Genomic DNA, 27,997 nt, shown 5'->3' with positions numbered 1-27,997 from the left:
GAAACTCCGAGCGAGTGCCCCCTCTTGTCCTGGAGATCTGTGGGTGGAAACCTGAAGGAGAGACTTCCTGGGGAAGTGGGAAGGAAAAACTCTGTCCTGAGATGTAGGCAGAAGAGGGACTGAGTCATATATGGTTTTCTAGAATGTATATGTATTCAGCCAAGTGTATGTGTTGGTGGGGGATGTGGATTTCATGTTTTGGCGGTCATTTTTTTTTTTTTGTAAAAACCAAGATATACTCAACCCTCTGTTGGGAGTCAACTGAAACTGCTCTCTTGGGGCCTACAGTCTGCCTCTGTCCCAGTATCCCAGGTGCCCAGCCAGGAGGGAGGATAGAAGACTAAGCTACCGCTCATTAAGTGGCTGTCCTCTCGCGCTCTCTCTGTCTCTCTCTGTCTCTCTGTCTCTGTCTCTCTCTGTCTCTCTGTCTCTGTCTCTCTGTCTCTGTCTCTGTCTCTCTGTGTGTGTGTGTGTGTGTGTACACGCAATGTCTGCTGTGCTGGAGTTCTGGAAGCCACGCCCACGCCCTGCCCTGGTTCACCCTCTAGGGAGCGGATGTATCTGACTTATGACCCGTGAATGTCCCCGATGGCTCCCTGCCATCTCCAAGGTGAGAGTACGAGAGAAACAGCCCTCTCGGTGTCATCAAAGCTATAAAACTCGTAGCTGGCACGCAGGGAAACTGCCCACTTCAGAATCTGCACCACAGGAGCCCCTTTTGGCTCTTCTGTTCAGAGAGACAAGAACCAAAGAACTTGTGATCTGTCCCCAAACCCACAATTTGAGACACTGCTGTCATTAAAAGATCAGGGGCTGTCCTCTGTGTGGAGCACAGGTCAGGAACCTGATCAGCTGGTGTGAACCGCCCTTGCATGCCTGACCCTGATCATAATTAAATGAGCACACCAGCCCTGGAGAGAGAGTTCATCACCATCTTGTAGGGAAGAAAATGGACTCAGAGAGAGCAAGACACCTACCTAAGATTACACAGCCCATAAGCAAGGCTAAACCAGGGCTCACTAAAGCTCCTCACTGCCACCTCTGTGTCAGACAGAGATGAGGTGTGTGGGGGACACGGGCTAGGCTGTGCTGCTCTGGTATAGATCAGAGCCCCCTCTGTGTCAGACAGAGACAGCAGGTGTGGGGGACACGGGCAAGGCTGCGCTGCTCTGGTATAAGATCAGAGCCCCCAGTTTCCTTTCCTGTCCCTAACCTAGGACCCCAAGAGGCTCAGTTTTCTTCAGGCAGCTCCCTGATGGGTAGGTAAGCAAGACTGGGGGTCTTCATGCAGTCATTCATCAGACACTTGTAAGGCACACTGCTTGTGATGCTGCCCCACCCTGCTGGATATGGGAGTCATGGGGGAAAGACCTCTAACCAGAGGTCTGGCCTCAGGCTGGTGGTGAGACGGGTGGTGGCCTTTGAGCACACATAATCGTAGTGGTTTACACAGGGACAGCCATGACAGAAGGCATTGACTCCAGACCCTAGAGCAGGGAGGTGCCAGAGCTCTGGGGTCACAGTAGTGGTGCAGTTATGTCACCGTCTACCCAGCGCACCAAGCTAAGACACAGGTGAGTCAGGGACTGGGGACAGTACAGGCTCGATGTCACAAAGAGAAGCTGCAAGGCTGGAAGGAGAGGTATTGGGAGGAGAGAGGGTCCTGTGTTGGAAACCACCACAGGTTTCCTCCACCGTCCCCTGCAAATCCTGATCTGGATGCCTGTGTGATGATATTAGATTCTTGTGGTCAGTAGCTACCCCAGGACTTGTAAGCGTGGAATCACCAGGACAGCCAGACAGTCCTGAGGTCAGGTCCTGTCTCTGCCCGGCTCGGTACTTCCAGGGCAGATTTCCTGGACCCTCTTTGTCCTCAGCTGTGACTGCCGTACTGGTTGTGTGGGTGAGCAGTGGTGGACTGCCTGCCCGGCCCCATGTACCAGAGTCTGGCTAGAGAGGCCTGGACTAAGGAGAGTGGGCAGCTGCCCCTGGAATTGGATACACAGAAGGGGAGCTTTGCTTTCAGCTGTGTTGGTTGTGATCTTGGTGGGAGCCTTGAGAGGAAGGGAATGGTGTGAGCAGGGTCTGGGAGCATAGACATGGTTCCAGCACAAGGGTCTTCTTTGTTCTTACGGGAACACTCAGCAGTCAGCCTCTGTGAGGTGTCCTCTGGGGACAGTGGCCTGCAGACTCCCTTCCCTTCCCTTCGCCAATCTGGGACCCCATATTCCTAAAACCTACGTTCTGCAACTGCTGCTGCCTCCCCTGAGTCCACAGCCACAGTCCTTCCATCTTGGGTCTTTCTGTCACAATGTCTTCCCCTTGGAGTGATGTGTGTCTATGCCAGGCCCCTTCTCCAACACCCACATTGTCCCACATGCTCATCACCCAGTCTGTGTGATTATAGTCCCCAAACAAGCTGCCTTTAGCTTAGACTGCAACAGGAAAAGCAGCCTGAGGTCCTGGAGTTGCTGACTGGCCTTGTCCTCTGGCAACAGCCTAGGAAGCAGCCATCTCTTACAGAGTCTTCTCTGTCCACCATACCATGGGGACCACAGGCATCAGCCTCCTCCAAGAAAGACACTGGCCAGCTTTAGGGCTAGGCAACAGGGATATTTTTTTAAATGCAGCCTTGGAAAGCTGGCTTTCCCTCCTAATTCTGCCTGTGAGTTTTGCTTCTCTCCAAAGACTTTAGAACTGTATGTGTCTGCAGCACCGGCCTCTTGTGTAAAAGGAGCAGTGGGCTGCGTCCCGCCTCCTGGCTAGCTTTACCCGAAATAATTACACAGAAACTGTATTCATTTAAACACTGCCTGACCCATTAGCTCTAGCCTCTTATTGGCTAACTCTCATATCTTGATTAATTCATTTCTAATAATCTGTATGTCACCACGAGGTCATGGCTTACCGGCATGAGTCTAGCCAGCATCCTGTCTCGGCAAGGGCCTCAGGCATGGCCTCTGCATGACTCTGCTTCTTTCTCCCAGCATTCTGTTCAGTCTACTCCACCTATCTAAATCCTGCCCTATCAAAAAGCCAAGGCAGTTTCTTTATTAACCAATGAAAGTAACACATAGACAGATGACCCTCCTACATCACTCTTGGACTCTTGGTCTCTTCTTTGGTGCATCAACCAATAAAAAAAAAAAATGACCTGCCAGGGTTGTGAGAAGTAGAGGAGAGTCAGAGACTCTGGCTGTATTCCCTGAGCGGTCTTATAAAGGTCATTGTTCGACTGAGGTGTTCTTCTTGATGGACACTGAAAGCAGAATTTGCTAGCGGAGGCTCAGCAATGAAGGATGAGCCCAGTCAAGTGGCAGTTCTGGATGAAGATGTGCTTGCAATGGCTACAGGCAGCCCACGGTCGGTGTCTGTGTTCCAGGAGGAGAGGAATGGGCATGTCCAGTCTGAACTCCTGTCCACTCCTGGGCTCCAGGTCTGCAGCTTCTCTGTGTCTTTCTACTGCCTTCTGCTCTCACTCCAGGTGTCCCCAGCAGGTCCAACAGGAACAGGAGGTCAAATTCTACAGCGTGGCTATCCAGGGTTGACCTTGTGCTCCAATGTCAGAGCCTTGGCCACCATGTCCAAAGAGCCCAAATCAGGGCAGTAGGGATCTGATGTCCAGAGAGGTCAAGCACATTAACTGCAGTTATACAGCAGGCCCTTTGGCCAGTGAGGGAAGATGAACAAGCTGAAAAGAATGGTGTTTTTCCTGGAACAGCTCCATTTGTGGCCAAGTTTGGGGGTGGCTGTGAGGGAGTGAGCAGACATTTGAGGAGAAGGAGTGGTCTTTGAATGAAGAAATTTAGCCACTTTGCTCTAAGCCTGGACTTCCTGACCTCAGCACTTTTGAGTCTGGGGCTGGCTTACCCTTTGCTGGGATCTGCTCTGTGTACTGCAGGGTTTGGGTGGCCTCTGATTGACCTCCATCTGTTACATGACAATAACCTTTCTTAAGCTGTGTCAACCCACACTGCTCCAGACAACCTCTCACCTGCTAACTCTGCTACTCCTTGGAACAGTGCTAGGGCAGAGGGACAAGCTGATTGGTGTGTGAAATATCCACCCAGCCATCTGGAGCCCCTGTGGAGAACGCCATTGGGGCCACTGGACATCCTGAGCCCAGAAGCCCTGTTGCTCCTGACTCTAAAGCTGATCCCCAGTCTGGTGCAAGAGCCATCTCCGCATCTTGGGGACGATAGACAGTATCGGGCACCCAGAATGTCTTCTGTCATTGTTACCCTGCAAGGAGCTGGCCAGCTACCTTGGGGGTCAAGAAATGTCTCTCATCCCTTATGCACTTAACTCCTGCAGCAGCCCCAGAGCAGAGAATCCTTGTCCCGATTTCGCAGAGAAGGAGACTAAAACCCAAAGAAGTTAAGAGGCCTTTATGGAGTGGGCAGAAGTCTTGATATCTATGAGAAGTTTTGGGAGAGGTGTAACAGCTCCAGACATGACCAAGATCAGACTTTGTAGCCAGCTCTGACTCCAGGTGGAATGCTCCTAAGACCAAGGCCAGCCCAAGGGTGTGGACTGTATCTTCAGTCAAGTCCCTGGGGTCTTGCCCCCAGAGACACCTCTCGTGATGTCCTCCTCTCTGTCTCTTCTCAGGGTGACATGGGAGCATTGGGTCCAATTGGCTACCCAGGACCCAAAGGCATGAAGGTAAGTTAAACGTGGGCTCCCCAAGTTCAGGTCCCATCCCAGTTGGGCACCCCAGAAGGAAGGCACTGTCTGATATCACTGAGAGGGAAGACGGGAAAGGCTGACTGGGAGCTCAGTTCTCTGGCCTGAGAGCTGGCCAGCATCTATGTGTCATTTAGCTCGACATCTTTATTGAACACAAAGTCCACAAGCTGAGTGGCAGGCCAATGTAGTTCTGGGATTTGGGACTCATGACCAGTGATGTAGAAACCCTCATGGCAAGCAGTGAGCTTGGTCCACACAAGTGGAGGAGACTGGCCAAGGCCAGTTCAGGTCCCCTTTGCTGTCAGCCTCTCCTGCTCTGGGTTTAGTTTAGGGATGGGGGTACCACAGCTTCTCTCAGCTCATCACACAGTCCTTTACCTTGTGAGGTGGGCATCACTGACCACTTTGCTCCAGCTGGGGGGACCAGCTCAGGATCTTGAAGCATGTCAGTTCCTGATTTCTGTGGCCTTGGCCTGTCTTGCAGGGCTTGCTGGGCGGCGTGGGGGAGCCCGGACAGAAAGGTGATAAGGTGATCGGAATGCTCCCTACTGCCTCACCTCGTGCCCTCCCCCGGTACCTGCAATGGCTTGACTCCTCCGCCTTACCCTGTGTCTTCCCTCGCAGTCTTCTGCGCCTGCCATCCTGGCTTATTCTGCTCTCTTGGTGTGTGAGGTTCAAGTGAACAGTTGTAGGGTCTGATGGTGGAGGCAGATAGAGCAGGAGGGACTGTGGAGACACGGGTCTGGAGTAGGTCAAGGCTGATATCAATCTCAAATGTGGAGCATGCCAGTCAGGCATGCAGGGATCGCGGCCTCAGAGCACGGAGGGAGACTTCACAGGACCAGCCCACACAGGTACTGGTAACCCTGGATCTCTTACCTCCCTGTGGCTCTGAGAGTCCAGGCCTAGAGAGTAGCTAGGCTGAAACAGTGTGGGAAGCCTATCCTGAACGGCCCTGCCACTGAATGTTTGTTGTCTCAGCCCTGTGCCAAACCTTTTTGAAAAGGGAAGTTGAGCCCCAGGGCCAGAGACAGGTAACACCTAGCCTAGGTCGCACAGCATCGGAATGACAAACCCCCAGCAAGAAGAGGAGTGCTGTGCCTTGAACAGACATCCTTCCTTCCCCTCCAGTTTCTATGTGAGCCTGGAATGCCAAAGGGGATGGCGCATTTGGGGGGGGTGCCCCTGAATTTCCACAAGAGATGGCCTCACTGCTTAGTCTCTCCTCATTCAGGCACCTGCGCCTGTGCCAGTTGGCTGGGTTCTTGTGTCCTCGGGAGGCACCTGGCTTCCCAGAGAGTTCCACCACTGAACAGAATTTAAGTCCTAAGATCTGAGCGGACAGGCTCTGGGAAGTCACTTGCTCTAGAACCTACAACTGAAAGCTGTGGAAACTTAGTCCCAGAGAAGAGACAATATTGATCAGCCAGCACTGGCTCTTACCTCTACCTCAGTCCAAAATGGCGATCCTGCTTCCAGGAATTTCAGAATGAGACTGTTCCTGAGAGCTGTCTCCTCCCGTTTTATAATCCTCTCTAGTGCTGGCATTAAAGGCATGCACCACTACCACCCGGTTTCTATGGCAGACTAACATGGCTGCTGGGATTAAAGGTGTGTGTCACCACTGCCTGGTCTGTAAGACTGATCATATGGCTGTTTTACTCTCTGAACTTCAAGCAATCTTTATTAAAATACAAATGAAATATTACTACAACCCCCCCCCCAAATAATAGAGCCAGATGGTTTTAAGTCCTCCTCAGGCGCCAGCAAGATGGGGTAGCTTCCGCTCTTTTTTTACCTGTTGCTAGCTCTCTGATTTCTCCCATCATGCACAAGCCTCTGCTGCCTTTCTAGACTCTGCCTGTGTCCTCCCAACCCTTTCGTCCAACCCTCTTAAAATGGAGGACTTGTGGGGGTGCCTTGGCTCCTGACACCCTCCTGTCTGTGATGAGGCTGGAGACGTCAGCTCTGTGGAACAGCTGAAGTCCCGGCCGAGGAGAAAGGAAGTGGGAAGATGAAGTTGTGGCAGAGGGCTTTGTACGGGTGAGAGGGCAGGGCTGGCCACCAGTGTGCAAGCCGGAAATCACGGACATAAGGGAACCTGGTGTATCATGTCCTTGTCACAGCCGCTGGTGGAGCCACCAGGGGCACTTGAGATGTTTAGCTCTGAAACAAACTGAAGAGGAGGAAATCACTCAAGGTCCCTTAGGGAGAGCTGCTGCCCTGCCCCTCGGCTAGGCCAGGGCCCCCAGCTTGTGCTCCGGCAGCCATATCCATGCTGCCTCTAACTCTCCCTGCAGCATGGAGCTGTCCGTCATTCGTCCCTGTATTCTCCTGCTCATTCTGTCCATGACCCCACCCGGCCCTGGTACATCCTGGAGTGGCCTCCAGCTCAGTCTGGCTCTCTGGATTTCCTTTTAGGACTTTTAGGCTCTCCTCTCTCATATTTAGATATTTTTAGCCCTTCTTACACACGGCACACAGAGAGACAGAGGATACCTCCCTAAACTCTTATCATTTTGTATGAGATCCCCAAAAACAAAAACAGACAAAAGCGAAAAGCAAAGAGCAAAGCAAGTTTTTTAAAAAAGCTTTCAATTCCAATTTTTGTTCCAATGATACAGTTGTGTGCCAAGTCACAGCCTTCGCTGCCACCTTGGTCTTCTGACCAAGGTCTTCCTCCTGCTCCTGGAGCTTCATTAGGTGTCAGTGACCAGAGCAAGGAGGCTACTGAAATGTAGACTAAGGCTACAGGCGAGTAGGCTAAGGGCTTCGAGATGGCTCTAGCCCAGACGGAGGCAGCTCTCCAGCTGGCCTGGGGACAGCTCATTTACCAGAATTGGACCATGAAGAGCAGAGGAATCCCGTCACAAGCCTTCTGAAGAGACCCACCCAGAGCTCAGTCAGGGCCCACTTGATTCCTGTTGCACACAGTCCTAACAAGCCAGCTAGCTGGAGTCTTTCACGATAGCTGATTCAAAGCAGTTAGAAGCCAGCTGCTGGTGCAGAAGGAAGACAGGGAGACTTGACAGCTCCCAGCAGGCACGGTGGCTCAGCTCTGTCCTGCTGCTTTCTGCCTAGCATGTTGATATCAGCTGCTACTGCGGAGGAACCTGGAGGGTGAAGACGGTCCTACAGGAAAACTGGGGTCAGGTGGCCTCGGCCATGCTCTGGGCAGCTGTGGAGTGGGAGGCTTCCCCTCGCCCTAAGACTACTTGCTCTACCTAGGGGATGGGACCTCAAGTACTTTGGAGCCAAGGCTGCTCTGGCCACAAGAGCAGGCTCCACAAGGCCCCTGGGTCTCCTGTTTGGGGAAAGCGTGGGGTTGCGCACCCCACCTCCTTATAATCTCTTTGCTGGTGTGCACTCAGGGTGAACAAGGGCTCCCAGGTGTCTCAGGAGATCCTGGCTTCCAAGGAGACAAGGTAATTTTATCCGACACCTCCAGCCACACGTCTACCCTCATTCTGCTGGTCATAGTGGTCTTTGGATTCCTTTCCTAGGCACGGCTACCTGTCTCAGTCTGTCCTTCTAACTGCCCCCAAATTGTCCTTTGAAGGCACATACACTATCAGTGGTTCCCAGCTGTTCTTAGGGGCATGTCCTGGTGCTCCAGCCGGTGGCACAGGACCCCAGTCTCTGGACCCCTCTGACTTTCTCCCATTTTCTCCTCCCTGTGGCTATGTTTCGGGAACCACTGAATTGTCCTGGGAGCCTTGGGCTCTTTGAACACACCGCTTCCCTTTCTGAGCCCAGCCCCCAGCCTCTGCACCACCCTGCTCAGACGCCTTTTTCCCTACTTTCTCAGAAAGTGGCCTGGATGTCCTGGGCCCGTGCCTGTCTCTCACTCATAATAGTTTGGGAACCTGTGCTTAACCTCCTACAGACTGAATTCCATGAGGAACAGGGCCCTCAGCTGCCCTGACAGCTCTGCTTGGGTCCCACGCTCAACTGAAAGTTCAGGACAAGTTGGCCAGAGGGAAGGAAGGAGGGAGGAAGGGACTAGCTGTGCTGACAGAAGGAACAGCGGATGAACCATGGTGGCCTTGATCTCCAGGGGCAAACTGTGGCCTGCTGAGAACGGCTTCTCTGCCTGGATTGACCATGTGTCCACATCTGGCCCTCCTGGCCAGCCCACCAAGCCTAGATGTTGACTAGCTCCCCTCCCCTTCCCTTCCTCCTAGCTGACTTGCCTTGATCCAGTGTCCAGGTCCAGGTTATGACATACAGGCCAGGCTGTTCTCTTGGGTTCTGATACCAAGTGGCCTCGAGGGCACTGGAGGGCTAGTATGGATGAAGATCCCATTGGTCCTATACTGGAGGTCAGGGCTGCTCCCAACCCTGGTACCCAGGTCTTGGGGTACAACAAGTGTGAGCTCAGCCCAAGCCTGCAATGGGGGAGCGAGGTCATCTTTCCTGAAGATGGCTCGGCAGGAGGGTACTGTGGTTGCTCTTGGCACAGCTATTCTCTGATAACCCAGTTTGCTTTCTCTTTCACAGGGCAGTCAGGGCTTGCCAGGGTTACCAGGTGCCCGAGGGAAGCCAGGGCCTCTGGTAAGCTCCTCTTCCTCACCTGTCCACCTGGCCGTAGTTTTAGGATACTGAGGCTAGTACCCTCCACTTACTTACGGACCATGGCTGGGGTTACGCCCACAGCCAAGACTTCTGTTTGCCTTCCAGGAGTCTGGGGTGGAGCAGAGTGAGGCACAGGTGGCCATTGGCCAGTTTCCTGGGTAGAGTTTCTGAATCTAAGGGGCAGGAGTCAGCTGGGTCCTAGCCTGGCCCCAGACTCTGCTTGCCGGTGCAGGTGCCTACGCCACCTGTCTCATGCCGCTCAGTGTTAGCACGGACACATCTGTTGTCACTTTCTTTACGTGTGCGCCACCCACACCCAAGGGTGGGCAGTGATGGCAGCCTCCATTTCTAGATGTGGAAGTTTAGATTCTGAAGGCTGGCGTGACTCCTGGCCTGGTACATATAGTAGAAGACATTGCAGTGACTGCCCCTTTTAAGCCTACTAGGCAGACCTCACTTGTGTAGTTCCAGAACTTTCCAACTGCCCTCACCTGAGGATAGAGTGTTGGTGGAAGGTAGGGCCATGCTAATCCTGTGTGGTGATCCTATGTCTTCCATAGGGCAAAGCTGGAGACAAAGGCGCTCTTGGGTTTCCTGGACCTCCTGGTCCTGAGGTACGTGATGTCTGTCTGTCTGTCTGTCTGTCTGTATCCCTCCCTCACCCCCTACATCTGACTAAGACTTAATGTTGTGCCTATAGATGGTGAGGGAGTTGCTACACAATGAAAGACAAGGCCAAGGCTAGAAATGGGCTCAGGGTTGCATGCTCGGATCCCAGCACTATGGGGATAGAGGCAGGAAGATAATTGGTAGCTCAAGGTCAGCCTAAGCTACAAGCTAGACCCTATCTCAAAAATAAGAGAAGTCCATAGGTCGGTACCCTCTGTGTTCTTCCCTCCTCGGCTTGGCCTGTCTCCCCAGGGGTCCCCAAGCTAACCTCAGCACCCTTCCCGAGTGGTGGCCATCCTGACACTTGTGGTTCCCACAGAGTCATCTCCAAAGTCTTCCAGGGCTGCTGCCCACTCCCTTTGGAGATGTGGATCTTCTCACAGGGACCTCCTCTGAACCTTCCTTTCCCTGGCCACTCCTCAGGGCTCAGAGCTCCCAGACATGGTAGGGAGGGCAGGGAGCCGCTGATTCTGGATTGGCTGAAGAATGTGAAACAAAGCAGGGCGGTAATACCAGCTAAGCACTGGGGAATGTGGAGAACACGTGGCAGTTGCTGATACGTGTGAGGAACGTCTCGTGGCTAGATCATAGATACCAAGCGGGTCCCCTCTAACAGTAGTATGCTACCTTAGCCAGGGTTTCTGGGTATCTCAGGCTTGTTGCCACCCAGTCTCCAGCCAGGGCTCCCAACCCTTACCTGCAGCTCCCTGGTCTCAGGGCCTTGGTCCTCCATGAGATTCTTATTGCCAAGGGAAGCGCCTGGCCATATAGGCTCGCCCAAGGTTTCCAGAGATCACTCAGCCTTCCACAGTGGATGAGGGCATGCTTCCTAAAAGTCACAGTCTGACTCTTTGCTCTGTTGACTTTGGCCAGAACACAACTCTATCTTTAGACAAATGAACTTGGCCTCTCCTCAATGTGGAAAAAGACTCCTGAGTCTGGATTTCCCAGCAGCCTGGCCAATGAGGGAGGAAAGATCACTCCTGAGCATAAACTGATGGAGAAATGAGGCTCTTCTTGGGCCGGGAGCTGGGTAGCAGCTAGGGAAGGGAACTTGCCTCTCCCTACGGATGGGAAAACAGGACCTGAAGCCTCAGGGTTCAGTAGCAGTTCAGCTTGATTCTGGTTCCCCAGGTCCCTCTGGGGTCTGCTTGGCCTATCTTTGTGCTGTTTTGGCCGACTCCGTGGCCAAGAGAGACTCTGGCTGGTTGAAGTCATGAGTGTGCTGGTGCCTGCTGGCAAGCACCTGAGGGACCCCCTGCTCACAGCCGCCAGACTGAATTGCCTTCTTTATTCAATAAATAAATAAAATTTGGTTTTATTCAGAACCAAATTGCACTCTGGCAGTTGTGTTTCCACAGGAGAAGGGAAACCCCAGGCAAGGGTGGTTTCCCCAAACAAGCTCTTGTGGATACAAGTTTGTATTGTGCACTCACCGTCAAGTGCCAATCTAAGCCCTTGGCTTCCATCACTCATTTCAACCTTAGCATTGCCCTGGGGGCATTTGCCATAAAACTCTACAGGCCAAAGCCCAGAAACACTGGGTAACTTTCCCACCACACAGAGAAGGAGTAACAGGACAGGATTTGGGTCCCGTTTTGAAGAACTTCAATTTCAATGTGTTAGCTCCAAACTCAGGACTGCATGCCTAGTTTGGTACACACACCTTTAATCCCAGCACTCAGACAGCAGCAGCAGGGGGATCTCTGGGAGTTCAAGACCAGCCTGGTATGCATAGCAAGTTCCAAGCTAGTCTGGATGACATAGTGAGACTTCCAAAGAAAAAAATAATCATTTGGGAAAAAAGGAAAAAGGATTTAATAGAAATTAGTAGTATGAAGTTAAAGAAAACAAAAGAAAAAAGCTAACATAAAAACAAAGAAGAAAAGGAGTTTCAGTCATAGAGAGTCATGGAAGGAAGGAGTAGGGCTGTCCTAAGCTCATGGGTTTCTAGGCTGCATGAACGGAGGTATTCCACATAAAACTCAGAGAAGGTTTCTATGCTGGCTTGCAGAAACTGGCCCAGTATAGACAGCTAGGTCACAGGGCCTCTCTGCTCCAGACTTGAGCTGTCTGGAGCACAATCACCCATTGGAATAGGCCCTCAAAGCTGCAGGCCAGCCTGGGAGTGTGATGCAGAGTCCAGCACCCTGGGCAGGGATCCTGGGAAGTCTAGCTTCTGACAGGAGGGGCCATGATTAAGGATGTCAGCAGTTGCCTCTGCACAACCAAAGTGGCAAGTAAGTCTTCTCAGGCCAGGCAGCTGGCTCGGGGTTCACTGTTCCCAGAGCCTGGGACTCCATTCTCTGAGTCAGATGACCGTGTGTGACAGCCTTCACACGTTCCTGGATGGCCTTCCGTATCTCTGTTCCCTCACCTCTTGCTCCACACAGCTCGTGCAGCAGACTGTCTTTGAACTTGATATATAACTAAGGATAACCTTGAACTTGATATATAACTAAGGATGACCTTGAACTTGATATATAACTAAGGATAACCTTGAACTTGATATATAACTAAGGATGACCTTGAACTTGATATATAACTAAGGATGACCTTGAACTTGATATATAACTAAGGATGACCTAGAACTTGATATATAACTAAGGATGACCTTGAACTTGATATATATAACTAAGGATGACCTTGAACTTGATATATAACTAAGGATGACCTTGAACTTGATATATAACTAAGGATGACCTAGAACTTGATATATAACTAAGGATGACCTTGAACTCTTTATCTTCCTGCCTCTGGCTCCTCCTCCCAGTGCTAAGATTAAAGACGGGGATCACCACACTCAGTTCCTTCTGTTTTCTCAGCCACTCTGCAAAGTCAGACTTGAGAGCTGAAGAGAACTACCTCAGGTCACACAGCAGCAGTGGTGGGGGTGGACACCCGCAGCACACGGTTGGGAGGCACGTGCCAAGCAACCCAGGTGACTTGGCTCTCTGCTTTCCCACAGGGTTTTCCAGGAGACATTGGACCCCCGGGCGACAATGGTCCTGAAGGCATGAAGGTGAGTCCTCTCCCACCTAAGGTCCTTGCCTGAAGAGATCTCATGGCCCAATTTGGCTGCCCTGCTTGAGAGTCCTGCCAACATCAGATGGAGGTACTACCTCTGAGACTTTCTGTTCTCTTTCCCCAGGGTAAGCCTGGAGCCCGAGGCCTTCCTGGACCCCCTGGGCAGCTGGGAGCTGAGGTGAGATGCCTTTGTCCCCTCCTGTTCCTCTCTGTCTTCTCTCGCCTGTCCCAGCAGCCGGTTGGCTCTGTCCAGGGTGGCAAACCCTTGCTGGGACCAGGGCTACTCCAGATTCATCACCAGAGCTTCTGTTCCGTCACAGCCGTGCCTGTGACTCTTCTCTGACCTGGTGGGACAAGTGACTTCCTTCCACACCTGTCACAGTTTATATGGGAGAATAGGAAATGTCAGCCCCTTCTTAGAAGTCAGTCCTTGCAGATCCAGGGAGGGAATAACTGCCAGGCTCCATGTTAGTAGCATCAGGGCCTTGGCTAGAACCCAGGTGTCCCTCAGTCCAGAGTCTGTGCTCAGATCCTATGCTATTCTCAGATATGCTCCTGGGAGACACTAGGGCATCATGGGATGTCAGCAGAGTTCACCTGGACCTGGTGGGAAGGAGCTGGCCTCAGGCCTATTGGGCCTTCCACAGGCAGCCCAGCTTTTGCTCGTACACGAGGCCCTCAGCCTTGCTTGGCATCGTGGTACACAGCTCAGGGAGAAGGAGCAACCACAGCAGGCCTTTGATGATGAGATCCTTCTCTGAGCTGGGTGTGGGTCTGGCTCCGGGCTCGCTGCATGGGGTTGGGAACTGGAGATACTTGCTACAGGGTTGCTTTGAGGGGCCTGTGATCAGGCCTGGGCTGCCAGAAGGGTCAACCTGGACCCTGTGTATGACCTGCGGAGGGCTGGAGAGTCATAACTAGGAACAGGAATAGAAGGGAGAGAAGAGAGAAACATTGCAGCCCAGGCCTCTGTCTGCTCATGTAGCTGTCCAGGCAAAGCCAGGCTCTGCTTATGAGGCCTTCATTCATTCACCAGATACCCAGGACACTGTGGCTTCCTGAGTGTTGTGTGCAGGGTGGCATAGCATCTTTAAAACAGCTAGTGGCCACCCCTTCAGCTGAGGCCTGCCATTGAGGATATCCACTCTGGAGAAACTGGGGCACACCAGTTTCTGCTCCTTTCCCTCCTCACAGCACGGGTTCTCCCAGAATCCCATTGAATTTTCTCCTTTGTCTTCTTGTGTTCTTCTGCTCCAGGGAGATGAAGGACCTGCGGGGCCACCGGGAGTCCCTGGCTTGGAGGTGAGTGTTGCTGACCAAGAGGAGGTGAGGCTTCTTGGAACTGAGCTAATGGGCACATGCAGGGCAGCCAGCAGGGGAGGCCTCCAACTAGTCAGAGAACACAGGAAGTGGCCTAAGAAGAGATACTGAGGGTGGGTGTTGGTTAACTGCCTGCTTGACTCTGTTGGGTTCTATGTGGCTGTTTCTTTGTGGATTTTTCCAGGGGCCACTCACATTGCTCAGTTATTTCAGAGATGAACAATTATATCAGAGGCTGCAAAAGTGGAAGGTCCGGTCCTGGGTCCCATAGCTAGGATGTGCTGTGGGTGCCCAGAGCCTAGGGACACATTCTTTCCCCAGCTTCCAACTTCCTTGCATACCACCTGCCCACCTGTGCCGCTGGTGGCGGTGCTGACTGACAGTCTGTGCCACCTGTGGTAGTGTTGGCGGTAGTCCACAAGGCTTCCAATCTCAGTGTCTCTTTATACTCACAAAGGATGAGGTACCCAAGAGCATTTGCTAGTGTGACTCATATGTTGTGAATATGTGAATAATTAGAACCAACACTCTACATGTGCTTATTAATTCAGTGGAAATTAATGATAAGCCTGCTTCTCTTAGGCAGAAATCTTTTTAGTGTCCACAATCACTGTGCTTCCTGAAGCAAAGCATGAGGGTGGGACAAATATGGCATTGCTTTCCTGTTTTTGAAGCCTCATGAATGTCACTCTGGTGAAGTCATCTGGGTTCTCACTTCGGTCTGTGATGGCACCATGTGTCACACAGACTCTGATGAAGGCAGGTGACATCTCATGGCCACCTTGAAGCAGACTTTCCCACCTGACCCTCCGAAAGGGGTCCCTGGAGTCTCAGTTCTCTGACCATGTTTGGAAGTCTGCATCACCCTGGTGCCCATGTCCTCTGCCCAACCTCTCCCTATCCTTTCCCATAAAAAGCAGGGGTCATTGTCCCTACTTATGACAGCTCAGCCCAGGGACTGGGGAAGCAATGCTGAGGCCACACAGCTGGAGACCATCTTTGTTTCTTTGGATGCCTGGTGACATTGCATCTCTCTATCACTGTTCCTCCATCTGCTGGACTTCTGGAGTTCTCCAGAGTCCCTCAGCACTGGCCTTGCTGCCCCCTTTCATGTGCCTGTCTGTTGCAGGGTCAGCCTGGAAGGAAAGGGTTTCCTGGGAAGCCTGGCCCAGATGGTTCGAAGGTGAGGAGATGTGGGCCTCCGTGGGGTGGCAGTGGAGGGAGAGGGGCGAGTCTGACATATAAAGCCCCAGGACAAGCCCTGAATCTCATGGCTAGTGAAGCTGGGAAAAAAGTGGTCCATATTCATCCCAGACTATTGGTAACAGAAGAGGGAAAAGCCATAGATATAACCAAAGTGTCCAACAGTCGGGGTTGTCAAGTAACGGGATACAGGCAGACACTCGGGGGGCAGGCTGTGAATGTGGGGTACAGTGCAAACACTCGGGGGGCAAGCTGTGATTGCGGAGTACAGTGCAGACACTCGGGGGGCAGGTTGTGAATACAGGGTACAGTGCAGACACGTGGGGGACTGTGAATGCAGGGTACAGTGCAGTCACTCGGGGGGCTGGGAATGCAGGGTACAGTGCAGACACTTGGGGGCAGGCTGTGAATGTGGGGACAGTGCAAATACTTGGGGGGCAGGCTATGAATGCGGGGTACAGTGCAGACACTTGGGGGCAGGCTTTGAGTGCGGGGTACAGTGCAGACACTCGGGGGCAGGCTGTGAATACAGGGTACAGTGCAGACACTCGGGGGGCAAGTTGTGAATGGGGGCTTGAGCAGGGGTGGTACCTGCCTTCTTCCTATGCTGAGCAGAAGCAAGAGACAGATAGTGCTTAACCAGAGTAGAAGATTTCTGTTTTCTTCCCTGGGCTTCTGTATAGCCCCTGGTGTACAATAAATCTGTAGTGTGTTGGTTAATGGGCCTTTTTCTGACCCCAGTGAGGGAATGGGCTACTTTTCTTATCAGTGACAAATGCCTGACAGAAATCTAGTTCAGAGAATGCCTTTGTAACATGTAACAGTGACCAAAAGCTCCTTGGGGAGGACAGGGTTTATCTCTGTTCATCATAGAAGAAAGCCAGGACAAGAACTCACACAGGGCAGGAACCTGGAGGCAGGAGCTGATTCAGAGGCCTTGGAGGGATGCTGTTTACTGTCTTTCTCTTTGTGCCTTGCTTAGTCTGCTTCTTTTATAACTCAGAGCCACCAGCTTAGAGGTGGTCCCCCCACAGTGGACTGGGCCTGCCTGACAGGCCTGCCTACAGCCTGGTCTCAAGGAGGCGTTTTCACTGTCGAAGGAAGCAGGGAGCATCGGTTGACAGAAAGTACAGGGAAGAAGGACTTATTGCGACTCTCACTCTAAGAAGGTGCAAGCTGCCATGGCAGGAAAGGCATGGTGAAATTCATGGCAGCCAGGCAATGGAGCAGGGCCTCTTGGCATCTGGGATGGTGACTGTCTCCTTTTCTCCCTTTTACTCACTTGGGCCCCCAGCCCCTGGGATGTACTGCTCACCTTCAGGGTGAGTCTTCCTGCCTCAGTTAGGCCTCCCTAGAAACACCACCACAGACACACTCAGGCACTTTTATTCCCATTTCAAGTCCCGTCAGGCTGACAATGAAGACGAACCCTCACTTCCAAAGAAGGCACTTCAAAGGGGGCTGTGCTGGACCACGTCTATGGTAGGGTTGGAAAGAGGAGGCTCTGAAACAACTGGAGGACCCCTGGCCATGCATCTGGTCCTGCCATTTGGGGAGGAACCGAGGGGAGGGCGAGACCATGGTTAGGGCACATGAGCCATATTTTCTCTCCAAGCCCCCGCGATCGTGTGCCCTGCCCTCCGAGACCTTGCCGCAGTCCCTCAGATACTGGTTAGGTTTCTGCGGTGAAAGGTGACAGATCAGGGCAGATTCATTCCAGGGCATCTGATGACCACTGATCCACTCACCCTATGGGGAGACTGTAGCTGCCATGGCCACCTCTAGAGTAAGATCTGTCCAGTAGAGATTGCAACTGCCAGGCAAAGCCATACCAGGCCACCAAGTACCAGAGGCTGGGAAGCTGAGCCCAGAACAGAGACAGGACTCTTCAAGGCTCTTTGTGCTGGCCACAAAGCTTAGCAGGGTGGAAGTCAGTTTCCTAATGATCTTTGCCTGCGTTCCCAGCTCTACCTGCAGTGGACACCCTGCATGGAAATAGGCCACAGTCAGGTTGACAAAGGTCCCAATTCTAGCCCTCCTTCTAGCAGGCTCTGTGACCTTAACACAATCCTTCCAACCCTCCGGGCCTTAGTTCCCACCCTAACAGAATGAGCCAGGTTGCTTGAAGTCCCACAGGAGTCAAGATGCCCTGGAACCTTGCTCAGAGAGAGTGGCTAACTGCAGTGTTGGGGAGCAGCAGGATGCTGTGGGGGCGTGGATAACTACAGTGTTGGGGGGCAGCAGGATGCTGTGGGGGAGTGGATAACTACAGTGTTGGGGGGCAGCAGGATGCTGTGGGGAGTAGATGAGTGCAGTGTTGGGGGGCAGCAAGATGCTGTGGGGGTGGCTGACTGCAGTATTGGGGGGCAGTAGGATGCTGTGGGGAGTGGATGAGTTCAGTGTTGGGGGGCAGCAGGATGCTGTGGGGAGTGGATGAGTTCAGTGTTGGGGGGCAGCAGGATTCTGTGGGGAGTGGATGAGTGCAGTGTTGGGGGGCAGCAGGATGCTGTGGGGAGTGGATGAGTGCAGTGTTGGGGGGCAGCAGGATGCTGTGGGGGTGGCTGACTGCAGTATTGGGGGGCAGTAGGATGCTGTGGGGAGTGGATGACCACAGTGTTGGGGAGCACTCTTTGGTTGTTGCTAACCATTTGGATTCTTCAAAGCCAAAGTCTGGAGATGGGACTTCCAGTTCATCCTCACCAATGACACCTAAGGCCACTTGACTCGGACTACTTCCTCAGTGATTTCAATGTCCTGTCTCCTGTCCTGACTTACCCTTTTCTATGTTCCTTTACAGGGAGAACCAGGGGATCCTGGACGGCCAGGGCCTGTGGGTGAACAGGTAAGTTAGGGGAGGTGTCAACCTACTTATGCCAAGCCCATTGCTAGGCGGTCACTCAGTCCTTGGACTGGTAAGGCTGGTAACATGCCAGAGCCAGGCCTCTCACACACTCTCAAGAAAGAGAGGTCCCTGACTAACACAGTTCCTTCCTAAGGCCTGACTCTTAAATGCAAATTTTTGGTGCATTTGCTCAATGTGATTTCACCTCCTAGAACTGGAGTTAAACCAGAGAGTTCCTCAAAATGACTATGTTCACTTAGCTAGAGAAATAGATCTGCTCTCCAGAGGCTCAAAATTCAGGCCACCCTGAGTTGTAAAGAAGGTAAAACTCAAACCAGAGGCTCCAGGCAGCTGGGAAGCAGGAGCAAAGTCTACAGAAGAAAGGCCACTAGTCAGCCGAAGGAAGTTTGTAGCTCATCACCCTTTTCTACCAGTGAGAGCAGCACTTTTGGGTGCTGTGGAGATGGTGACCTCCCTCCCTCCTGGCTCAGTGCCTCCTTCAGCTTGGCCTCAGGGCTCACAGGTAGAGTTGGGAGATATTTTCCACTCCTGTAAATGAGGACCCTCTAGGTTCCTTGGGAGGGGCTTCCTCACTTATGGAGGAGAAAGAGTACCAGGGCTCAAAAGTATTCAGTTGTGCCTAGAAGTGCCATCCATGGCAAGAGACTCATGCGTGGCAGGCTTCCTCACAAGCCTGTGACATCTGCTGAGAGAAAGATAGGAATTAAAGTGGGGGAGATCAGCATGTCTGAAATCTTTCCAGTGCCATTCGAGCACATTCTGTGGGAAGCCAGGAGCTCGGGAAGGCTGCTGCCGCCTCCATGGATTTCCTGACTGGAAAAAACCAGCAAATTCAAGTTCATAGTTATGCTAATGACTGGCCTGGGGGAATAGATACTTGGAACCCTAGACCATTAGGACACCAGGATCCTTGGAGATCATTTATTTTTCCAGGGCCCCCGATCATCTTCTTTGCCTTCAATACCTTTGCTAGGCTAAGGAGGCCCACAGACCCCTCCCACTTCTCTGAGTAGATTCAAGTGGATAAAGTTAAAAGTGAAGGATTCTAAGGCAACCAATTATACCGAGATACATAGAGAAAATGTGTTCAGATGTGGCATACATGTATCGACTTCTGAATTAATACCTAGCAGTGGCTTCCATGTTAAAATGTAATGATGTTTTGAGATCTGTGTAGGATTGATTATAGCACATATAACCAGATGGACAGTCACAGATGTTTGATACTCCTAGGCTAGTTGCATACATAGTATTTAAAGAAAAAACAACATTTTGATGAGAGGGTAATGTGTGTGTGTGTGTGTGTGTGTATGTGTACACACACATATACTATATATACCATATATACATATATTATATATAGTATTTATTCTGTTCAAGTTCCTGGACACTCTTGTGTTCCATCCATAGAGGCTTACAGAATCCCCAGGTTAAGAAACCCTAGATTCTTGCCCACACTGGCAGTTTGGGTCACAAACTTGGGAGGAAAAATAGGATCAACAGTATGTTCAAAGGGGGTAGTGTCTGAGCTGGGGCCAAGAGGGGTTAGACACCCTGCCTGGAATAGCCCTGGCTCACTGGGACAGCAGAGCCCCCAGCTAGCTGTGTGTCTAGCGGCAGTCACAGACTGTGGCCGGAGGGCGTCTGAGCTGAGACACAGCACTGGCTGCTGAACTGGCTGTAAGGCATGCAACAACACCAGCTCCTGTCCATGCGGCCACAGCAAACGGGTGACTGTTTTCTGCTTTGTGCAGAAGCGCAGGCTCCCCAGGAGAGATCCCCCAATCTCACACCACAGGCCCTGCTTGTAATCACAGTAACAGCTTCATTTATTGCGGACCCATGAGGGAGCAGGCTCTGCGCCAAACTCTCGACACAAGTGTCTGCAGTCCCCCAGCAGTCCTGCGATGGGAGCTGTTAGGACTCCCATCTGGCAAATGAGGAAATTGAGGCCCTGAGAAATTAAATAGCTTGTCCAACTAAGATCTCATAGGCTGTAGCGTAACTCGTAATTGACACTGACCCTAAGGGACTCTGGGTTCCCAAGTGCTACCCAGACAAAGCGGAAAATGCTTTCTTCCCCAGAACCCTGGTGTTTATCTACCAGTCAGCACAGACTGCTTGTCAGGCCCTGTCCTGGGTGCTAGGGACAAGCTGTGAGCCTCCAAGGACAATGAGCATAACAGCACCTACCCAGAGTGGTGCTGATTCTCAGAAGCAAGTGCCTCATGGCCAGCAGAATGCCGGGAGGTGCCACTGTATCCTGCCAGCTAAGAGGAGCTGCTGTGCCCTGGCTTTAAGAGTGGCTTCTCTGCTCCCTCGTCAGGTGTTCAGCCTTCATGTATGCCTGCAGGCCAGAAGAGGGCACCAGATCTCATTACAGATGGTTGTGAGCCACCATCTGGTTGCTGGGAATTGAACTCAGGACCTCCAGAAGAGCAGTCAGTGCTCTTAACCTCTGAGCCATCTCTCCAGCCCCCTGAGACCACTCTTTTCCAGCTGACATCCTGCCAGATCAAAGCCCTCGCCACAAGGGGAGCACAGCGTGGTGGGGCTCTGGAGGGCACGGTGTGAGGGCATCTCTTATTTACTCAGCTCCATCTGGCTTCTTATTGATGGCTTATGTCTTCTAGGTCTTGACAAATAACAAATTTAAAGTAGCCATGAAATTCCTTTCTTCAGATGCATCGGGCAAGGTCCCTTTCCACAGAGCCAGGCTTATTCCCTTCCCTGGTACCATTTACATGTCTGGGTGCCTCCTGGTGGGAAGTTCAGGTGCTGTCCTAACCCTGTGCCCCTTGAAAAGCTTCTGGGTCTTGAACAGTCAGAGCCATTAGGAGATTGGAGGGACCTTTGTTCTTGTCAATTCCATTGATCAATGTAGATAGACCAATGTGTTCTGGTCCCATAAACCTGGAATTTGAGTAAGAGTGATGTAGAGTTCCACGCACAGGGCTAGGTGAGTGCATGCCACTGTCACCTTAGAAATAGCCTGGTTTATTCATTATTGAAATATATATATTATATATATATTATATATGTGATCGATACATTATCGAAACATCAATGATTGTTTGGTTTTGAAGTATCCCTGCCTGTCCTGGTACTTTGTACACACCTCAAGCTGGACCCAAACTCGAGATTATGCTCCAGTCTCAGCTTCTCAAGTAGTAGGATTATAGGCATGAGCTCTTATGCCCACGTTTTGTTTAGTTATTGCCAAGGGTCCTCCATGACATGCTATCCATGGCCCATAGCTCATACTGTAGCCCTTCATACCACCTCGGAAAGAGCCCCTGGCCAGAGACAGGCAGGAGACCATCCTGTGGGTGGCGATGAAGCTGGTCCACTCAGTCATCCTGTCCTTTGGTGTCCCCTGTGGAGAAAAGGTGCAAGGATGCTGGAGGTGCGTTATCTGAATCCCCACCCTTGGCTGCCACCACATTCATGGCCCCTGAGAGCAGCTGTCTTCAGGGAAGGAAGAATGGGCTTTGTGAACTGAACAGAGCCTCTCCCCCTCCCAGCTCCCCAGCAGGTAGCCTGGCTTCCCAGCTCCTCTGGGCTGTTAACAGCCCTGAGGCTTACCTCACTTTGCTCAGAAGTTCAGCACAGGGAGCAGATTTCACAGGACAAACCCACCCGTCCCCATATGTCCTAATTCTTAGGGAAATGCCTGGCTGTATTTCTGGGATCTCCTAAAACTTCTTAAAGCCCTCCTCACCCATACATGAACCCGCTGAGTATGTCTCTCAACAGATGGAAGTGGGTTCCAGCCGGTGCTCCACCTCCTTGGGAACTCTTAGCTATTCACCTGCCCTAGCCATGTGCACGCTTACCTGCTCAGGGTGACAGCAAGACACTAAGAGGAGCCTCTGGGACCCAGAGGCAAGCTTTCACACAGTAGAGTTAAAAAGATCCAAAGGAGATATGCGTGCACACACACACATGTTCGTGTGCATGTATGTGTCTGTGTGCATATTCTCTGTATGTATATATCTGTGTATCAGCATGTCTATGTATATCTGTGTGTGTTTGTGTGCATGTATGTGTCTATCTGTATCTGTGTCTGTGTGCATGTGTGTGTATCTGTGTCTGTCTTTGTGCATGTGTGTCTATGTGTACCTGTGTGTTTGTGTGCGTGTGTAAGTGTGTCTTTATGCATGTTTGTATGTGTCTTTGTATGTGCATATCTATGCGTATCTGTGTGTGTCTCTGTGTGCACGTGTGTATGCATCTTTGTATATGTGTGTCTATTTGGGTGTATCTGGGTGCCTTTTTGTGCATGTGTTTATGTCTGTATGACTGAGTGCATGTGCTTTCAGCAAAGAGAAGCCCTTCAGTAGAAACCTCCACTTCCCAAATTCCGCCCTGTCTCTAGTGTAGACTGTTAGGGTATTTCTGTCTCAGTCAACAAGTTTGCTTGTCTCTGTAACAGTCCCAGAGCCCTCAAAGATGGAAACAGATGGCCTCTTCCCAGCTCATCTCCCCTACTAGAGTTCTCCAAATGTGTAGGGATCCCAGCCTGCTTCTGGCACGGGAAGAATGCTCAGCTCCCAGGGTTGCTGGCAGCAGCCCCACTGCTTGGTTCCCAAATCTGAACCATCTGGTGGAGCAGTGGGGAGAAGCAACAGAGTCTATGCCCTCCTGCAGCAGCCCCAGCTGTACAGTCACTGGATGCAGGTTGGGTTGGGGGTGAGTGTGGGAGGGCTGGGCCTCAGATGAGAGAAAACTTTGAGCACTCAGAGTGCCCACAGATTCACTGGCTTTCCTTGTGTCCCCTCCAGGGACTTATGGGATTCATTGGTCTGGTCGGGGAGCCTGGAATCATGGGGGAGAAGGTAAGTGTGCACCACAGAGGCAAACCCTCAGAGCTTGCATTTTTCCATCAAGAAAGGAGCCAGTGGACCAGTGAACTGTGGAGATTGCACCACCTTCCTCTGGTTCTGGCATCTTTTGCTCTCCAAAAGCCTATGTCCCTGTCCCCCAGAGTTCTTGTCTTCACCCATAAGCACAACCAGACTTTGGTGTGGCCATCAGTTGATGTTTGTGCCTGAGGCTGTCTACTGGCAACACCCAGCTCCCATAGCAGTGTTTGGGGCAATTCTTCAGTGGACAGTGCCCCCAGTGCCTCCGTAGCCCCTGGAAGCTCCATCTGACAGAGGGGGATCACTGAGAGTCCAGCAGGAGCGGTGGCTGGCCCAAGGCCACCCAAATTATAAATGACAGAGCAGAGAATAGAACCCTGGTCCATCCCGGAGGCCACACTTTACCAACTCAGCCCCTCAGCCAAGTAGAAGTCTGTGGCTTCCCTTGTCTGTCTTGGGTTCTCCTAGCCTTGCAGACTCAAGTATGTCACTCTTCCCCATTTCCTAGACCGTCCGGTCTCCACCTGCCTCCCCATGCTCCTCCTGCCCCTTCACAGTTTCAAAGTAGGTAACCACTCACCCAAGCTGCAGAGTGTCTGCAGGAGCCCCTCCCCCACTGCCCCCAGTGCTCACACTTATGTAACCACCCCACAGCATCAAAGCCAACTCCGGTTCTATTGCTTAAGTTTCTCACGTCCTTCCTCACCTATGGACCCTTGCTTTGGGCAGGTCCCCTCTTCCTATGCCCACCCACTCATGTCCTTTCTGCCTGTGTCACTTCTTGGGGTCCTTCAAAGGGGAATCTTCTTCCTTCATCACTAGCTGGTCACATCCCCTATGACAGTGTCTAGCACTGTACCCCAACCCTGCCGCCCGTACCTGGTCCAGGACGCATCTTTTCTAGAGGTCCCCATCATCCGCTGCCATGCTGGGTATCTTGTGTTATGGGAATTGATCTGTTTCTTCTCCTCATGACATAGAAGTGTCAGGACACAGTGGGTGCTTAACTGCTTTTTACCTGAAGAGGAGGAATAGGTCTTGCAGAAACCGAGACAGGATGGCTGTACCCTTGCCTGCTGCCCCTGACTTTGCAACCTGTTTGAATTGGTCCAGAGGACATGAGTGATGTCTGATTATCTGGTGTATCATCGGGGAGGAGGATGTCCGTGAGCAGAGAGAAAGAAAAGAGAGGCTATGGTTGTCTCTGCTTTAGCAAGCCCAGTCCAGGGCGTGCCAGGCCTAATGAGAACCATGTGACATGGGCCAGGATCAAAGAGGTGATGCAATCATTGCATCCTTCATCGGGACCATCCTGGCCCAGGGACATGTGTTATTGCTCTGGCAGAGAAGGCTGAGGTTTCTGCCACTGAAACTTACTTACCTGACGATGTGAGTGAGCTGGGAATGAATCCATAGACCATTGTCAAGCTGCTACCTGCCTTTGAATCCCTGCCCCCAGAGTCCCACAGCCTCCGAGCCCCAGCCATGACCTATGTGCCTTGCTGTCTCCAACACAGGGAGACCGTGGAGTGATGGGACCCCCAGGTGCACCTGGACCCAAGGGGCTGATGGTAAGGAGTGTGTTTGCAGCTCTCTCCTCTCCAGGCATAGCCTCAGGTGTCAGTCTCATTCCCTTCACATGTGATATGCTCAAGACATGCAGGATGCCATCTCTCCGAATCCCTGGCCAGGCTTGACTTTTGACCTCCTTGTCCTGGGTTGGAGTTGATCCCCTGTCATAGAGCTGACTGGGATTTGGCACCTTCCCCTGCTGACTCCACATTTTTTTCCTCGTTGGCAGGGCCATCCTGGAACGCCAGGTGGTATTGGGAGCCCTGGAGAGCCTGGATCCCGGGTAAATAAAACTCTCATCTCCCCTAAGCATAAGTCCATCGAGTCCAGACCTCAAGTCTCAGACCTGGGTGGGCTCCCAGACAGAACCTGCACTCTTCCCTGAGCCTATATTTTGTTCATGTGAAATCTAGAGACTGTTGTGACAGTGCAGATGGGACAGGGTGGAGCTGAGGTTCTGTACAGGGGACGCAGGAGCAGCTTGGTTGTGTCCTCCCCCACAGTCCTCTGAGTCAGTGGAAAGGTGTCCTCTCAGTTCAAGCCCTGGCAGTGGCAGACTGTATCTGTGGAGGACCTCAGGTTTGTGGGAACAGCAGGGAGGAGCTGGCTGCTCACTGGGATCCAGACAGGGGTGAGGCTGCCCCTCTCTGAGAGGGCTCCTGCCTCCATCACAGGGTCTGGCTGGCTGGCACAGAGGCCAGAGAGTCTTAAGCTGTTTGCACTCATGAGTTCTCATCCAAGAAGCTTTTATGCAACGCTGGGTATATAGGTGTATAAGATAGCTCAACAGGTACTGATAATATGTTGTCAGAGATTGTCTCTGAGCAGTTCTTTGGCACCGTCATTGAGTATGTCATTTCCCGCCATTAAGTATGACAGCAAGCTTGCACACGACAGCCATGGCGGCACGCACTCACTTCCACACGGAGAGTTACATCCTGGCTGACTATTTGATACTGCGTTCCTCAGGCATCCTCACTGGTTTGCAGAGTTCATTGTCAGATGTTTTAAATTTAATCACCAATGCTGAAAATTCTGCTTTGCATAAATATGTAATAAAAATGGCAGGAGTGTGTTTGGGGCCATTCAGAAACTGCTGGGAATGCTGTTCCAATTCCAAGTCAGAGTCACTGAACGGTTTGTTTTTAGTGGAACTCAAGTCTACAAAGCTGTTTTAAAAAAGAAAATCCTAATACAAACTAGGATATGCTAATTTGATTCTTCTGTGCAGAAGATGATGATAGGAAAACACTTGAAGTCTCTGTTTTCCTTTATTGAAGCGTTACACTTCTGTCAGGGCAGGAAACAGTAAAACACTGCAGTTCAGAACAGCGGTCATGCCCGGGTATTGTAGGCAGTGTTTGCTGGGGAAACGTGGTGTGATGGCGTGTGTAGTGCAGAGCGTGTGTGTTGTCTGGTCACATAATGCAACACAGGTGAGCATAGTCAAAAAGTACCTCTGACTCACAATCTGCTTGATTTTAAGTTCATTTTTGGTTCATTTCATACACTCAGAAACCTCTGCGTGTCGCCCGTTATTTTCTCAGCGCCCACATTCGCTCTGTGAGCCCAACGGACTCTGACCACAGTTTAAGAGACTGAATTAGGCAGGTCTTTAACTCATGGCAACTGTCCTGCCTCAACAACCCTAGTGCATGGATTAGAGGTGTGGACCACTGTACCTAGTTCAGCTCTGCCCTTTGCTCTCTGCCTCTTCCCTGTCTGTCCCGGCTCTGACCCAGCAGACTCCTCCTCCATCCTCAAGGCTCTTAATGTCTGGGGTCGTGGACACCTATCTAGGGCTGTGCGTGGTGTTAGGTGGGGATGAGGAACAGACCTCGAGTCCCCCTCAGGAGAGAGAGGACATAGGGATTAGAGGAGACGCTTGCCACACATCACTATCACCTCTCACTGGTGACTGTGAGATAGGAAAATGGTTTGTCCAGGGACTCCCTGCTCACCCAGACACCTAGGGCACTTAGTCAGTCTCAGGATTGTCACTTGCCGGGAGCTTCTCCTAGCAAGCCAGAGTGCCTACCTCTAAGCGCTTCGACTGCTGGCTTCCCTGCCTCACCATTGCTTCTAAGTGCCCTCTCCTCCCCACAGGGCGCTCCAGGGTCTCGAGGCCCACCAGGCATGAGGGGCGCCAAGGGACGCCGGGTAAGTGAGAACGCTTCTGCTCCCTGTAGCCTACCCCACTCTGAGCCATGCAGTCTCTGTAGCCCTGGCCGGTGGCCAAGCACATCCAGAATCTGATGCTGGAAGCTGAACCCAAGCCAGCATCACACCTGGCTATCCAGAGAGCACAGACGGGCTCCAGCCATTCTTCCCTCACTCGGCCGCCACTCCTACTGTGTGAGATATCACACCTGGGACAACAGGGCAGGCCTAAGCCCTGCCTGGCCTTGTGAGGCAGACATGGGGCACACACACATACTGTGTGTTACAGCCAAAGCCTCTGAGGGCAGCGGGGAACACAGAGGTTGAAGACAGGAGTTGGTCTGAATACAGTAGCGAAGGGTGTTCGCCAAGACTTTGTGTTGTCTGCCATGTATACGACCTCATTTGACTCTTGGCACCACCCTGCCAGGGAAGTGCTGTTTCCCTCAGAAAATGCCAACACAGAGAGGTTATGACACTTGCACCTGCTGGCCACAGGCAGCTCCATGTCCATCTGTCTTTCTCTGTGACTGTGTCTGCAGCTTTTCTCCTAAAAAGGCTTGGATCTCAGGCAGGGTCGTCAGTGTGCTGCGTGACCCAGGCCTCTGAGCCTCCACTCAAGGGCTGTGCCCTTCCAGGGAAGTGTGAGCTTGTGCCACACACAGAGCCCCAAACCAGGAGCATCTCAGGCTCAGCTCTGACTGTGACCTGCGATGCCCCACCCCTGCCTGTCTTCATCTCCCCAAAACTGGGTCGTGGGGTAGTGAAGGAGTAGGAGGCAGTAAACTGAGGCCCGCTGTGGGAACATGGCCACCGGCTTCTCTGTTTCAGCAGCCTCTACATCTGGAAACAGGCTGGTTGGTGGCAACCACTCGGGACACTTTAGACAGAAGGACCCATGCATCCACTGCATTTAGGGTCCCTAGCTGATTCTCTCAGGTCTCTGAAGAACCACCCAGGCCCTGACAGGGATGACCTACCTCAGGCTGTGTGTGGAAGGGGAGGAACAAGGAAATCCAGAGGCTTGAGGCGCGCTCACTGTCCTGGTTCACAG

General features: G+C 52.0%; 1 protein-coding gene across 5 annotated transcripts in view; it reads left to right on the top strand.

The window, feature by feature from the left end:
- The window catches only part of Col27a1 (collagen type XXVII alpha 1 chain), a 112,033-nt gene that overhangs the window by 50,041 nt on the left and 33,995 nt on the right, over nt 1–27,997 (top strand). For all 5 annotated transcript variants that reach the window (XR_015737591.1, XM_087904961.1, XM_087904960.1 and 2 more), the window contains exons 15-28: nt 4,612–4,665; nt 5,174–5,218; nt 8,061–8,114; nt 9,190–9,243; nt 9,825–9,878; nt 12,902–12,955; nt 13,085–13,138; nt 14,218–14,262; nt 15,410–15,463; nt 18,281–18,325; nt 23,131–23,184; nt 24,729–24,782; nt 25,013–25,066; nt 26,890–26,943. Coding sequence is in view for 4 of the 5 variants with exons in the window: in XM_087904961.1 (XP_087761087.1) it covers nt 4,612–4,665; nt 5,174–5,218; nt 8,061–8,114; nt 9,190–9,243; nt 9,825–9,878; nt 12,902–12,955; nt 13,085–13,138; nt 14,218–14,262; nt 15,410–15,463; nt 18,281–18,325; nt 23,131–23,184; nt 24,729–24,782; nt 25,013–25,066; nt 26,890–26,943 (729 nt within the window). In the remaining variant the exon portion in view is untranslated. The remainder of the gene's footprint in view (nt 1–4,611; nt 4,666–5,173; nt 5,219–8,060; nt 8,115–9,189; nt 9,244–9,824; nt 9,879–12,901; nt 12,956–13,084; nt 13,139–14,217; nt 14,263–15,409; nt 15,464–18,280; nt 18,326–23,130; nt 23,185–24,728; nt 24,783–25,012; nt 25,067–26,889; nt 26,944–27,997) is intronic.

This window comes from Myodes glareolus, chromosome 3, assembly GCF_982192425.1.
Source record: "Myodes glareolus chromosome 3, mMyoGla1.1, whole genome shotgun sequence".
NCBI lineage: Eukaryota > Metazoa > Chordata > Mammalia > Rodentia > Cricetidae > Myodes > Myodes glareolus.
This window is presented reverse-complemented; position numbering and strand designations above follow the sequence as displayed.